General features: G+C 52.5%; 1 protein-coding gene across 1 annotated transcript in view; it reads left to right on the top strand.

Moving 5' to 3' along the window:
- Nucleotides 1-12770, top strand: part of CACNA1E (calcium voltage-gated channel subunit alpha1 E) — a 113717-nt gene that overhangs the window by 37960 nt on the left and 62987 nt on the right. The window contains exons 6-7 of the mRNA XM_074906927.1: nt 43-195; nt 507-688. Of these exons, the coding sequence (XP_074763028.1) occupies nt 43-195; nt 507-688 (335 nt within the window). The remainder of the gene's footprint in view (nt 1-42; nt 196-506; nt 689-12770) is intronic.

Raw genomic sequence — 12770 nt, 5'->3', positions numbered from 1 at the left:
CACATCACCATGCTGAACTGTGCTCTTTCTTTCCCCTCCTAGGCCTGCAGATTGTGCTGAAATCCATCATGAAGGCCATGGTGCCTCTCCTCCAGATTGGCTTGCTGCTCTTTTTCGCTATCCTCATGTTTGCCATCATCGGCCTGGAGTTTTACAGTGGGAAGCTGCACCGCGCCTGCTATACAAACAATTCAGGTGGGGAGAAGGGCTCTGTACCTGCACTGCATTCCACAGGTGGAAAACAGCTGGGGCAAGTGCATATAGCTATCGTGGGAAGCCCAGGGCTGAGAAGATCCTGCATTTTGCTTCATGCACACAAGGCATCACCCAGTTGCATTCAGGATATCCCAATTTCTTACGGGAACAGTTTGCGTACAGCCAGGGCTAGTTCCAGGGGGGGTTCCCTGCTCTGTCTCAAGCTCATCTGTGTTCAGGCCCTTCCCCTTGCCTGTCCCCTGCCTCTCTCTTACCTCTGCCTCCTTTGGCTCTCTGCTGTGTGCTCGCAGGTGAACTAGAGGAGCTGGACCCCCCCCATCCATGCGGGGTGCAGGGTTGCCCCCCAGGCTATGAATGCCGGGAGTGGATTGGTCCCAACGATGGGATCACACAGTTTGACAACATCCTCTTTGCTGTGCTGACCGTCTTCCAGTGCATCACCATGGAAGGGTGGACCACAGTCCTGTACAATGTGAGTAGTGTTGCTCTGGGGTCTCTTTGGGCAGCTGGGCATGGGGATGGGGAGCCAGGGATGATATTTTTGCATCCTGGAAACCTGTGAGATGCTGAGTTCCTTCGTGGTGGGGATGGGGTCAGTGCATCCTATTTTGGACAGGAGTTGGGGAACAGAGAGGCATGTGTTACATGTAGAGCAAAGGGAGCTCTAAGGGGTTTAGCTCCCATCTCTGGGTTGGCTGTGTGACCTGTTTCAGAGAGCAAAACCATGTGAGCACAGGCTGCAGCAAGCCTCCTGCGTGAGGGCTGTCCCTGGAGTGGGGGAGATAGCCTTCCTTCCCTTCTCCTCCTCCTGTGCTCCCTGGGACACCTCTGCAAGAGTGGATGCAGTTTCTGAGCACCACACATCCGCTCTCCCTGCAGACCAGCTGGTGGATGTGCCTGCATCCCTCCAGCGGCCTTGGGAAGCCCTGGAGATTGGCTCAGGCCCCTTCCCCAGTGCAGGGGCTGCATTTTGGTGTCTGATAGGAAGCTGAAACCTTTGGTGTTCCTGCTGCAAACATCTATTGGCATTGATGGAGCAGGGGAATGACTGGGTTGGGTTCCTGTGGTTTGCGCTGGCTTGAGGTTGCTGATGCCCAAGCCCTTGGAGTGCCCAGGGAGCCACATGAGGGCAAAGCTGGAAGCAGGAAAACAAGCTACAGGTGATCACAAAGTGCAATATCTTTCTGGGTGATTGGCCGTATACATATGCTTTAGTTTATGGGCCAAAAGCAACCATGCCAGTTCTGTTTCCAGTCTAATTCCAGCATCAATTTTGGTGTCATTGCACCAGGACTGGTTTTATACCCTAGTTCCCATAATGCCTGAAGATTTGCAGAGTGGCATTGTAGAGGCAAATTGGATGGCTTTGGTAGTTACCTCATCATGAGCAGAAAGACTGTTTTTTTTAACCGTAGGCAAAGGCACCATGCTGCCAGGGTTGGGGTCCCCCTCCAGCTTGATCCACCCCAGAGTCCTTCTAGGGTGCAGGATGGTGTGTGCAGATAGTTGGACTGGGAGTGGAAAGGGGAGAGTTCATAGCAAGGGCTTGACCTTGCCATGAGGATTTGGTTTTCCTCTTCCTAAAGGAGATGGTGGTGTCTTGATCTTAATGCTTTGGTGGGGGAATTAAGCAGGGTTGAAACCCTGCGTGTTCAGACAGAAAAAAGTCCCATTTCTTGACTGTATCAATGGGATTAGAGACTTAACTACAGCGCCTATTACCCAGACATAACTGAATATAGCAGGAAAGGTGATTTTTCCTGTCTGGTGGTGTGGTTCCCTGGCCTTTAGCGTGGCTGGGCAGCTGCTGCCTGCTCACACCACTGTATGGCAGCCCGTGCATGCCCAGTGCTGCCTGTGTCTGGTGCCAGCAACCTGTCCTGCATCTCGTTTCTTGTGTTAATGACTGGCTCTCTGCAAAAACCAGGGGCTGCTTCCATCGTCACTCCTCATGTCCCCTTCCCCCTGTTCTTTGGTACCTGCAGCAATTAGCAGCAGCACTCCCCGTGCTAGAGCCCTGGTTGCAGTGTGTGAGAAGCCAGTGATGGCTACATGGATGGGCAATTTATGCTCTGATAGACCTCAAGGGTTTGTACTGGCAGCTCATGAGAAAGTCTGGTCTCCTGCTGTTTGAGATGTCCTTACTGGGAAGGCCAGAGCTGGTCAATTCGGTGTCTGGGATTTGCTGAGACACCATCTGGATCTTCCTGGAGGGTAAGGATGGGAGATGCTGCTGGGAGTGCTGAAAACCATGTGCTTCAGGACCTACCCTGTGGCATCCCCTGTTTACCACCATAGCTTCTAAATTAAGGGCTCTCTGGGACACTTGGCAGAGCCGCAGCCCTGGTATCCAAATAATCTTCCCAGCACCAGTTGCAATGCCAGGCAGACACACTCTGTCATGGTGTCCCCGACGGCTGGGACCATAAGGTGCCTCCCTTTCCCGCTCCTCTGCAAAGAGCCAGCTATTACTTACCTATAATGGAAAAGATTAGGGACCTTCCTTGGCTTTTAATTGAATGAGGATTGGGCCCTTGGTAGTAAAACGCTGCTGATTCACTTTGGGAGGCAGTGAGGGATGGGCCCTGTTGCCAGGACTGTAGGGCTGCGCCTCCCGGCCTCCCTGGGGACAGGGACTGTCTCACAGAGTATTGCTAGGCTGTAAAGGCTAAGGGTGCTCAGTCTTTTTGATGCTTAGAGGCAGAAAAGTGGGCTCCTGCCTTTTTTTTAAATAGAAAAATGAGGCTTATGCTTTGGGGATGCAGTCCCTCGGGGATGCTGGAGGGCAGGGGTTGAAAACCACTGGGATGTTCTGCCATCACCTTCATCACTTGGAGCAGCAAACTAGAGCAGGCTTCCACTGATAACCAGCTTGGACCCTGTCTAGGGCACGGCCCAGGTTTGGTGGATTGGTGGGGGACTCTCTGCTTTACCACTGGAGAAAAGAGATGGGAGGCTGCGCCCTTGCAGGTTAATGCTGCAGCCTTGCAGAAGAGATCACAGGAGAACCACTTTAGCAACCTCTCAAGGAAATTGCTTACCATAGAATTCCCATGTGTAACTGGATTGTGATTTTAAGATCCATTTTTCCACAATTTTACTGGCCTAGAAGCATGGCTTCCAGAATTTGTAGATAACATCACGAAAAGCTAATTGGCCCCTTGATACTTTCCACGTGTGTTATTTCATAGGTGTGCTTGCCTTTTGCATTGTTTTCATCAGCCTTGCTTGTGTGAAATGCTGCCTTGCTAAGTATCAGTTAAAAAAAAAAAAAAGCAGCCACAAACTGTGGTGTGTTACAGTTTTCCAACTCCTGTCCCTGGGAGCCTGAAGAAATTTAATTTCTTTTAGAGGGGAGTTTCAGCTTTGTGGCTTCTCTGGCTGTCTCTGCAGTCCAAAAGAGGGGCTAAGGAGCATTTTGCTTTTCTTCTTATTCTGGAGCAGATGCCCCTTCCCTGGGCTGGCTCGAGATCAAACCTGATTTCTGTAGAGACCAGAGGGAAAAACAGTGCTGGCAAAGAGGGTCACTGTCCTACTTCTCTGCCTCTGCAGGCGTGCTGGCATGGGACAGGGGCTGGGTTGCAGTTTTGTCATTAAAACAGTCATTCTGGGATCTGGGAGAGGGTGGCAAGGCTGATGTGTGCCACGGGGCTGGCTGGGCACACCACTGGTGCTGGCTAGCTTCAGATTCTCAGCCTGGCTCCCCGGGTCCTGGAGAGCAAACAGGAAAGGAGTTTAAAATTGCGGTTTCTCTCGAAACGCTGACACGAGAGGCTGTATTTATTCCCTGAGACTGTTTATTTGCTTTCCCATTTGGAAGCGTTCAGCCACTGTGCTTGCAGGTAGCGAGGAGGAGCCTGGCTTGCCAGGAGCTGCCACTCTCTTCTTCCCCCCACGCTGCCGGGAGCTGAGATGGGAAGAAAAACACCCGTGGCAAGCACGTGCTGGGGCTGTGGGCTGGCCTGGTGGGCTCTGCAGGGAGAGGGGTCAGCCCTGCCTGTCCCAGCTGGGTCCCTTGCCCAGAGCATTGCTCTGTGCTCACCGGAGCTGCTGGAGCCATGCAGCATGGGAACGGCAGCCCTGAGCTGGGAGTTGGTTAGTCCAGGACAAATGAAAGCACAAGCGCACAGACAAAGCTGCTGTTTATAGCTGCGGGAGTGATGCGAAAGTGGACAGATGCAGGCAGGGCAGCCAGGGCTGGCGTTGCTCACGGGGACAGGCTGCCATGAGGCACAAGCGGTTGCGTGTAGTTGCAAGAGGCCATGGGTACAAGCATGGGCACGTGTCTGGCTGTGGCCCCGGGCACCCTCCGCTCACACCGGGGTTGGCTCTGAGTGCTCCACAAATGCAGCATGGCCAGTGCAGAGGACCAGAGCCTGCTGTGCAAAGAAAGCCTCTTTCCCTGCATGGATCCAGCTGTCAGGTTGAATTCCTGATCCTAATGTTGTGGCTGCAGTAAATTCCTGAGAGTCAGAGAAACCTGCAGACAGACAGGCGTGCCTGCACGGCAGCGATAACCAATCCATAGCCAGGGCATGCAAAGTGCCAGCTTGACTTTGCCCAGGTCCACAGCTATTAGCCATGATGAGTAAAAAGTTTGCTCCTTAAGCATGCACGTTAAAGCAGCACTGGAAGAGCATTCATGCTGCTAATTAAAAATGCACAGAAAGGGCTAACAGGAGCTAGCTGGCCACAATTGCTTGCTATAAACCCCAAAAACCTCTTGTGGCGCAAGGGATTAGGACTATAGGGAAGCAGGAGGGTAAAAAGTACGGGGAACCCTAGGAGATGCCAGGGCTGAGTGCTGGGAGCCTTCTGGGTGCTTTTGCAGCAGGAGGAGAGCGTTTACTGGGGAAAAAGAATCAAGTCCTTGACAGCTTCCAAAATACCTACCGAAATGCAGTGGTTGTGGGCAGATCTGTGTGCTGTAGCCTCGGGAGGGATGGGCTGTGCAGGTCTTGTAGCCCTGTGCAAAGCTGAACAGCTGCCTGCGAACAGCCAGGCAGTTGTAAACGTGCTGGTTAGGTGTGAAGCGTGAGCTGTGTGTGCGGAGCTCAGTGGCAGAGACTGCAAGAAAGGCAGCAAAATGTGAGCTGCTGCAAGGAAGGGGGTTTGCATCAAGCATGACTCAACCACCCCATGTGCTTCCAGCATGCCCAAGGTGCCACGGCCAGGAAGGTGCAGGGAGAGGCCACCCCGCAGCAGTGCTGGAGCACAGCGCCGCCACCATGTTTGAGATCTCCTCTGAATGCAGGGGCCAAAAGGCCTGAGATGAATCTCGCCATGTGCACATGTTGGTGTTTTGTGCTGCTGATCATGGGACTGGGTTTTCAAAAGTTGGTTTGGGCTGGTTTGGACTGTGGGGCACTAAACCTGAGATTTGCTGAAGCCTGGTTTTCAAATGTGATGAAACATCCATGGTTTATGAAATGGGGACTGTTCAGGCAGCCCTTGTATGAGGCACTTAGAAAGGGAGGTGTGTTAAATCACTGGCCATGCGAGCATGTGGCTCAGAGAGAGCTGCAAGGCTTGGCTGTCCTGCTCCCTGCCACGTCCCCAGTTGCACTAGTTGAGTGGCCTTGGAGGGACTCAGAGGCGGAATTGTTGCAAAGCAGTTATTTTTCCATGGGTGTGTGTACAAGATTGCTCATCACTTGTTGGCATAAATTCCTGGGGTGTCACGATCATTCCTTGGGATGCTCAGCACTCAGCTGCTCTCCCTGAAGCACCTGTGTGTGAACAGTGTGAGCGGGGCCTGAGCAGAATTCAGATCTGGGTGCGTTTCTTCTCTTCCCTTTTGGAGAGCGAGGGCAGTGTCTGCCTTTATGTGGGGCAGCGAGGGGCCAGCGAAATTAATGGCTTGGCTAGAGAGGAGTTTACTCTTCGTTGCTGAGGTTTGCTTGGATCTGGAGCTGAGCCAGGAAACCTCCCTGAGCCTCGGTGCTTCCAGGAGCTGCTGCAGCTCCTTTGCATATCAGTGTCTGTCCCCTGGGGTCCCTGCTCTGAAGACGAGATCTTCACTGGTGCTGGTCACATGCTGAGGGTCATAAGAACTCTGCAGAGAGGGCTAGTGGTGCAAAAATCCCCCCTCCTCAAAAATAGCACCTGCCCTAACACCACGGTGATGAGCAGAGCAGTGGAGGAGCTCAGTACAGCAGTGGTCCCCACAGTCGGGGGCTGAGCCTGCCCTGCTGCTCCTTTGGGTACTGTGACTGGTAAAACTGGGAGTGTTATGGGTAAAGGTGTCTCCCAGAAAGGAGTGGTGCTAGCTTGAGCTGGTGTCTGAGGAGAGAAAGAAGAGGAGGAGGGAGAGAGGCTGGGCAATGGAGGAGATGGGAGCGATGGTGAAAGGGGAAGACCACTTGTCTTTTTAGTCCTCTGTGCCCTGGGATGATGTCAGGCTCTCAACCTGGAGTGTTTGCAAAGGGAAAAGGAGTCCCTTCTTGTGTGTTTTAAATTAAAACACAACACATAAAAAATATCCTGTCAGGGAGGTATGAAAATTTAATCAACACCCAGTGCTCTTAGCAGCTCAGTAGCAAGCACAGATCTTAATGCCTCTGCAGCTATTCCTGGTGTCTACCGGCCATGCGGGAGAAGCAGGGTGTGCTGTGTGCTGGCAGGGGGACGCAGGCTGTCAAAAAGTCCCCAGCACTCATGGCACCACAGGACAGAGCCTCTTTCTGCTTCTTCCTCTGAAATGTTAAACACTGAGTGTTTTAAATGTGATTAAGTTAGTGAGGACTTCAGAGAGGAGACTTCATGTTCCACCTCAAGGGTTTAAAACCTTCCTAACTTTTAAGGAAATGAGCTTTTTTTCCCCCAAATGGCTCCTGTTGGTGCCCGAGTTGGCAGCTTGTGTGCTGCCAGCCATGGATGCTGGAGCCCATCCTCACTGGGCACGTGTGTGGCAGCCAGTCTGCTTTACCCTCCTCTCCCTCAGAAACAAACAGCTCTTTCTCCACACTCAGCAAAGCCAGACCCTCACCAGCTTGCCAAATCTTCCTGCCTATTTTGCCTTTTTTTTTTCCCTTTTCCCTCTGTGTGTGTGCGCTGAAATGACACAGCAAGAAACAAACTGTCTGCTGGATCCCTAGCTTTGCAGGCATGTTCTATCAAAAGCTCCCTGCCCACACCCTCTTCCCTGCCTGCACGGGAAAGTCTCACTCCTAGACCATCTGCTGACAAGAGTAGGGGAGCTGAGGGGCACTGATGCTCAGGCATCAGTGCTCTGCCCAACAGCTTCAGGCTCAAGGACAGGAGGTGGCAGGGGCTCTTGGTGCTGCCTGGTGCCCTCTTGCTCATCTTTGTTAAGCCCAGGACCTGTGGGAGTGATTCAAAAGTAGACAGATGCAGGCAGGGCAGCCAGGGCTGGCGTTGCTCACGGGGACAGGCTGCCATGAGGCACAAGCGGTTGCGTGTAGTTGCAAGAGGCCACGGGTACAAGCATGGGCACGTGTCTGGCTGTGGCCCCGGGCACCCTCCGCTCACACCGGGGTTGGCTCTGAGTGCTCCACAAATGCAGCATGGCCAGTGCAGAGGACCAGAGCCTGCTGTGCAAAGAAAGCCTCTTTCCCTGCATGGATCCAGCTGTCAGGTTGAATTCCTGATCCTAATGTTGTGGCTGCAGTAAATTCCTGAGAGTCAGAGAAACCTGCAGACAGACAGGCGTGCCTGCACGGCAGCGATAACCAATCCATAGCCAGGGTGTGGGTTTGGTTTGGTGCTGGAAATGGGTTTGGTGCTCATTAGTGGGTTTTGTGCCGGTGAGGCTTTGCAAATTTGTTTCTGCGTCTCTCTGTTGGTACATGTGCTGCTGTGCATCAGGGCTGGATTTTGGGTTTATTGGGGTGATTTAGGATCCTTAAGTGAGGTTGCATGTGTGTCTGTTGTCCCAGAGCATCACAGCTGGAGCCAGGGACGTTCCTGCATCTAGGAAATGTATCATAAGGCCTGAGCTACCTCCCTGGGCTTGCAATGTACTTGAAACAAAGCAGAAATCCAGGCTGGCCATCACCAAACCCCATTGAAAAGCAACCCTGGTGCTGATCCCGTGAAAACCATGCCCCGCTGCAGCACGCAGGCTCTGGGTCTAGCCGGAGAGGCAGCGGCGCTGGCACGTGTCCAAGCCCAATACCAAGGACCTGCCATGGGAACACCAGCGCTGCCTTAACCAAGTGTTGAGTTTAATGAAGGCAGCAGAGCTTTGCAAATACTCTATCAGGAAAAGTTCATCCTTCCTGTGGGGCAGTTAGGGTGGTGCTGGTATCCGGGGCTGGGGAAGGTGCAGGAAGGCTCTAGGCAAGGGGAAAGTGGGGGCTTGGGTGCAGACGTAGGGACAGCCAGGGGGCAGTGGTCACAGTGAGGGGTGGCTGGGGAGAGAGAGGGAGGAGAAGGCACATGTGGAGACAGGGTCTGCAGAGAGATGCTGGGACATCTGGGTGTGATTTCTTGGTGGATTAGATGAGAACAGAGCAATAATTGGTCTCCACGCCTATTTCAAATGTTTTGAAAACACTTGATTTTTAGTAACGCTTCTAGCAATGCATTTTTTGCTTTCCATTTATAAAACAGAAAAATGAAATATATTGGCTTTTTTCCTGTTTCCCCACTCCTTCCCCTTCCACACACATGCACAGACACAAGAATGTCCATGCGCTGCAGGCTTTGCTGAGCTTTGTGTACCCTTCTGCTAGGACTCCTGCCTGCCCCTGGCACCCCAGAGCACCCCGTGGCCAGCAAAAGGCAGCGCTGCAGGCAGTGCACAGGGCAGGAGCTGCTCACCCTGCCTGGAGACCCCAGTACGTAGCTGTGGCAGGATGCATCCCACCGTGGGCTAGCCTCAGCCCTGCAAAGGAAATGTACCAGTTTCCTCATTAACCTGATTTGGAAAAGCAAAGCATTTTCATTCAGATCTTGTCCAGTGTGGGGTCGCTGATGGATACCAGGCAGGGTTGGCAGGGAGTGAAGCATGGCCCTGCATGCAGGAGATCAAATTACTGCTATTAAAGGGAAGAAGGAGATCTGTTACTGTGCTGGGGAGAGCAGCAGCGGGTGTCAAGTTCTTGAGGGAACTGGTTAGGCCAGGGAATCTGCTGTAAGGTGGGTTTTTTTTAAAATTATTTTTTTTCCCCCCTTTTTGCTGGGATATGAAAATTCTGAAGGCCATTCCTGCTAGTCTGCATGTGTTTCTCCACTGGGTGTAGCCGTGGTTTGCAGGGAGGATCAGGTTGGGGGTCACAGAGGTGATGCTGGGGGAGGTGGCATGAGGGTCACAGTGGGTGTCACCACCAGGTAAAGACCATCAGGTGTTGCTGAGCCGAGGATCTGTTGTATAAATCATGGAAGCTGTGGTGGTTTTGCACGTGATGTTCTGCCAGGTCTGCTCTGCCCCCATGCAGGGCAGCAAGCTCCTGGGAAGTGCTGGGGAAGGCAGACACAGTACCCAGGGCAAAGCCTCCTGAGATCCTGGCTTTCCCCATCATCCCCAAACCGCCTCACTAACATTGCAGCCAGGGAGACAAGCAGACCTCTCCTGCCTGGCTGCAGTGGTTAGAATGGTTTGGTCACCACTGCCCCTTAGAGCCTACCTGCAGTGCAGGCAAAGCTGTGGGTCCCTGTGGAAGCTCTCCATAGGATGGGAGATCCCTGGCAGAGGACCACAATGAGAACAGGATGGGGCCACCCGTGCTGATGTCCTGTGGATTTCCCCCCACCCTGTAGCGCAGTGCTACTGTGTCCCCCAAGCACATCATGGCCAGGTGGTTACAGTAATGAACGTATATTACCCAATCCAGTTAGGTGCCCTTTTGGTCTGGATTCAAACAGAAACCACAGAAGCTCTCCTAATGCAGCTGGATTTTTTGAGGGGACCTGACTGCCTACAGGTCACCAGTGTGTGCTGTTAATGTTAGCCAAGCTGAATGTGGAGGTCTCCAGGACACATCTCTTGCTGGGAAGGGGCAGAAATCTTCCCTCCTCTCCAGGGAAAGCTTGAAGTGGGAGCCCGGCCCTGTTACTAGACAGTAGAGAAACAATGAGGGTAGATTGCTGTGTGAATGAAGTCCAGCAGCTCCCTGTTGTCTTGCTGCTCCCCAAGTGAGTTGGGTGCTCGCAGCCTCGGTCCTGCTCCCTAAGCTGGTGGGTAATGAGTAGCCATTAAAGGCACCCTGCACAGGCAGAACATGCTCTCTGTTTATTTTTAGGTAGGAGAGACTGAATTTGTGGGTTTTTTTGGGCTTTTTTTTCCCACCTTCCCCTATAGCAAAGAAATCCTAAAGTTTCCCATGTGAGCGCAGCCCGAGGGAGGGTACGTGTGGGCTGCGAGCTTGTGCTTTGCATTCGACTTGGGTATATATTTAGATTTCTTTGGATTTCTGGCCCCCCAAGTGAGACCTGCTTTTGCAGCTCTCTGTGCCTTTTCCCGCCCTTTGTAAAAAAACAAAACAAAACAAAACCAAAAACACCCCAAAAATCCAACATAAGTGCTGCCAGAAAAATAACCCTATGCTGGTGGTTGAGAATTGGGAGCTGGTGGGGGCTCACCATGCCAGCTCTGTTACCCCACAAGGGTTCTGCTCCCACACCTGAGTGGTGTCATTTTTAGGTTCGGAGGCTTTGCTGGCAGCAGGGTCATGTCTGAGATGTGAGTGTGGCGGTTCATCTCTGGCTGAGAGTCTCCACCGATGCCTTGGCATGAGAAACATGCTTGGGTGCATAGTTGCTTGGGGAAGCTGTCACTCTTTAGTCTTCACTGACAAGTTCATGTGTTGGTGTCTTAGGTATGCCTGGAGGCAGTAGCAAATGTGTTTCTTGGTCTGGTGAGCATGGGGGAGTTTGGGTGGTGGTTGTTTAGGCTGGTGGAGTGCATAAGAAAACGGTGGTTGTCTTAAAGGGAAGGGAAGAAGCAGCAAAGATCAGGTGTCAGGCAGTAAATCCACTTCCTGTGAGTGACAGGACCTGGTCTGCTGCACAGGGAACCAGGGGAAGGAGCCTGGAATTTCTTCATTAAAGGAGTTACAGTGTTTGTGTAATTTGGGGATTAAACTTCCTGTGTCTACCCTGACTTCTGCACATGATGATCTCCTGGTACCTTCAGCAAAGGGGAAAAACCTATGGGAAGGCACAGTGGACCAAGGTGATGAACCACTGCCTACGGGGGGATATTAAGAGCAAATGATGCTCCAAAGGGATGGGAAAAGGGGCTTCTCAGTCAAGACTACTACGTCTTGGTGCCAAAGAAGTTGGGAAGTGCTATAGGAGCCATCAAAAGCCATGTTGACAGACCTCACGAAGGATGCTGAAAGGTGTGGTGAGCGGTTCCCCATCTCTGCAGATGGAAGAAGGCACATTAAAGTGACAGCTGGGGAGATTTGGGCATGGATGGCTATTTCACCCCAGCTTTTTGTCAACACAAAGAAAGAGGCAACAAAAGGCTGGGTAGTGGGAACGAGGACACAGCCACAAGCGCAGCTGATGAGGAAGCCAAGTGCTGAGACCATCGTGCCCATCAGCCCAGCGCTCAGGGTGGCTTCCCCCCACTCCGTGCTCAGAGGGAGCTGGCACATGAAATGGCAGGTCTGGTAACAAGTATTTTTAACAACTCCATCGAGTTGGGGGAGGCACCATCTGACTGGAGAATAGCGAATGCGATGCCTATATTTAAAAGCGGGGGGAGGAGGGGAAAAAAAGGCAGGCAGGAATAGGACTGTAAACCTGACCTCGATCGCATGCCATTTTGGAACAGATTTGGAAGGCAAAAGAGGGAAATGAATCATGAGTTTGCCAAAGGTAGGTCACTCCAGGCTAACCTGGCATCGGAGACCTGGAAATGTGTAGAGCTGCTCTTTGTAGTAAAGCTTTTGCTATGGGAAAGTGTTAATAAAGCGGAAAAGAGGGGAAGGAGGAGAGAGGAGCTCTGCGAGGCTGGCAGGGAAGCGAGCAGCATCGGGATGGCGCTGACTGGTTTTGAGGGGACATACTGGCTGGTGGTGACCAGCAGGGCTCCTCGGGAATGAGTCATGGGTTTTCTAGCTTCCAGCATCGTCTGGCATCCCAGCGCTGGGGGGACAGAGGCTGCTACCCCAGTCTGGAGGTGCTTGAGGGCTGGAGGAAGAGGTGTGGGATGCAGTGAGAAATGGAAAGCCATGTGCTTGCTGAGGAAGAGCAAAGATACCTCCAAGGAGCCTAGGTCTTGCTGACTCAAAAGTAGCAGAGTGGAGGAGGAGGGGATGAGCTAGTGGCTGCAGGGTGACCGCAGGCCAGTGGTGCCCTGGAGTAGGGGGGAGGTTTGCAGGCAGGATGGAAAAAGTCTCAGTAGCATCATGCAGGCATGGAGCGAGACCCATCAGAATGGATCACTTGGGTCTCCTGTGTCCAGGGAAGATGAACTGAGCCTGGACAGGAGCAGGGACTGGGCTACTAGATAAAATAGGGAAGGAGAGCTAATTGTGTGAGACAACTGGAGGAACCTTGTTTTGGCTAGCAAAGCAGAGGCTGGGGATGGCCATGATTGCTATCTGGAAATATATCAGGATGGGAAATGGGAAGGAGAA

The sequence above is a fragment of the Athene noctua genome, chromosome 5 (genome assembly GCF_965140245.1).
Source record: "Athene noctua chromosome 5, bAthNoc1.hap1.1, whole genome shotgun sequence".
Classification (NCBI taxonomy): Eukaryota; Metazoa; Chordata; class Aves; order Strigiformes; family Strigidae; genus Athene; species Athene noctua.
This window is presented reverse-complemented; position numbering and strand designations above follow the sequence as displayed.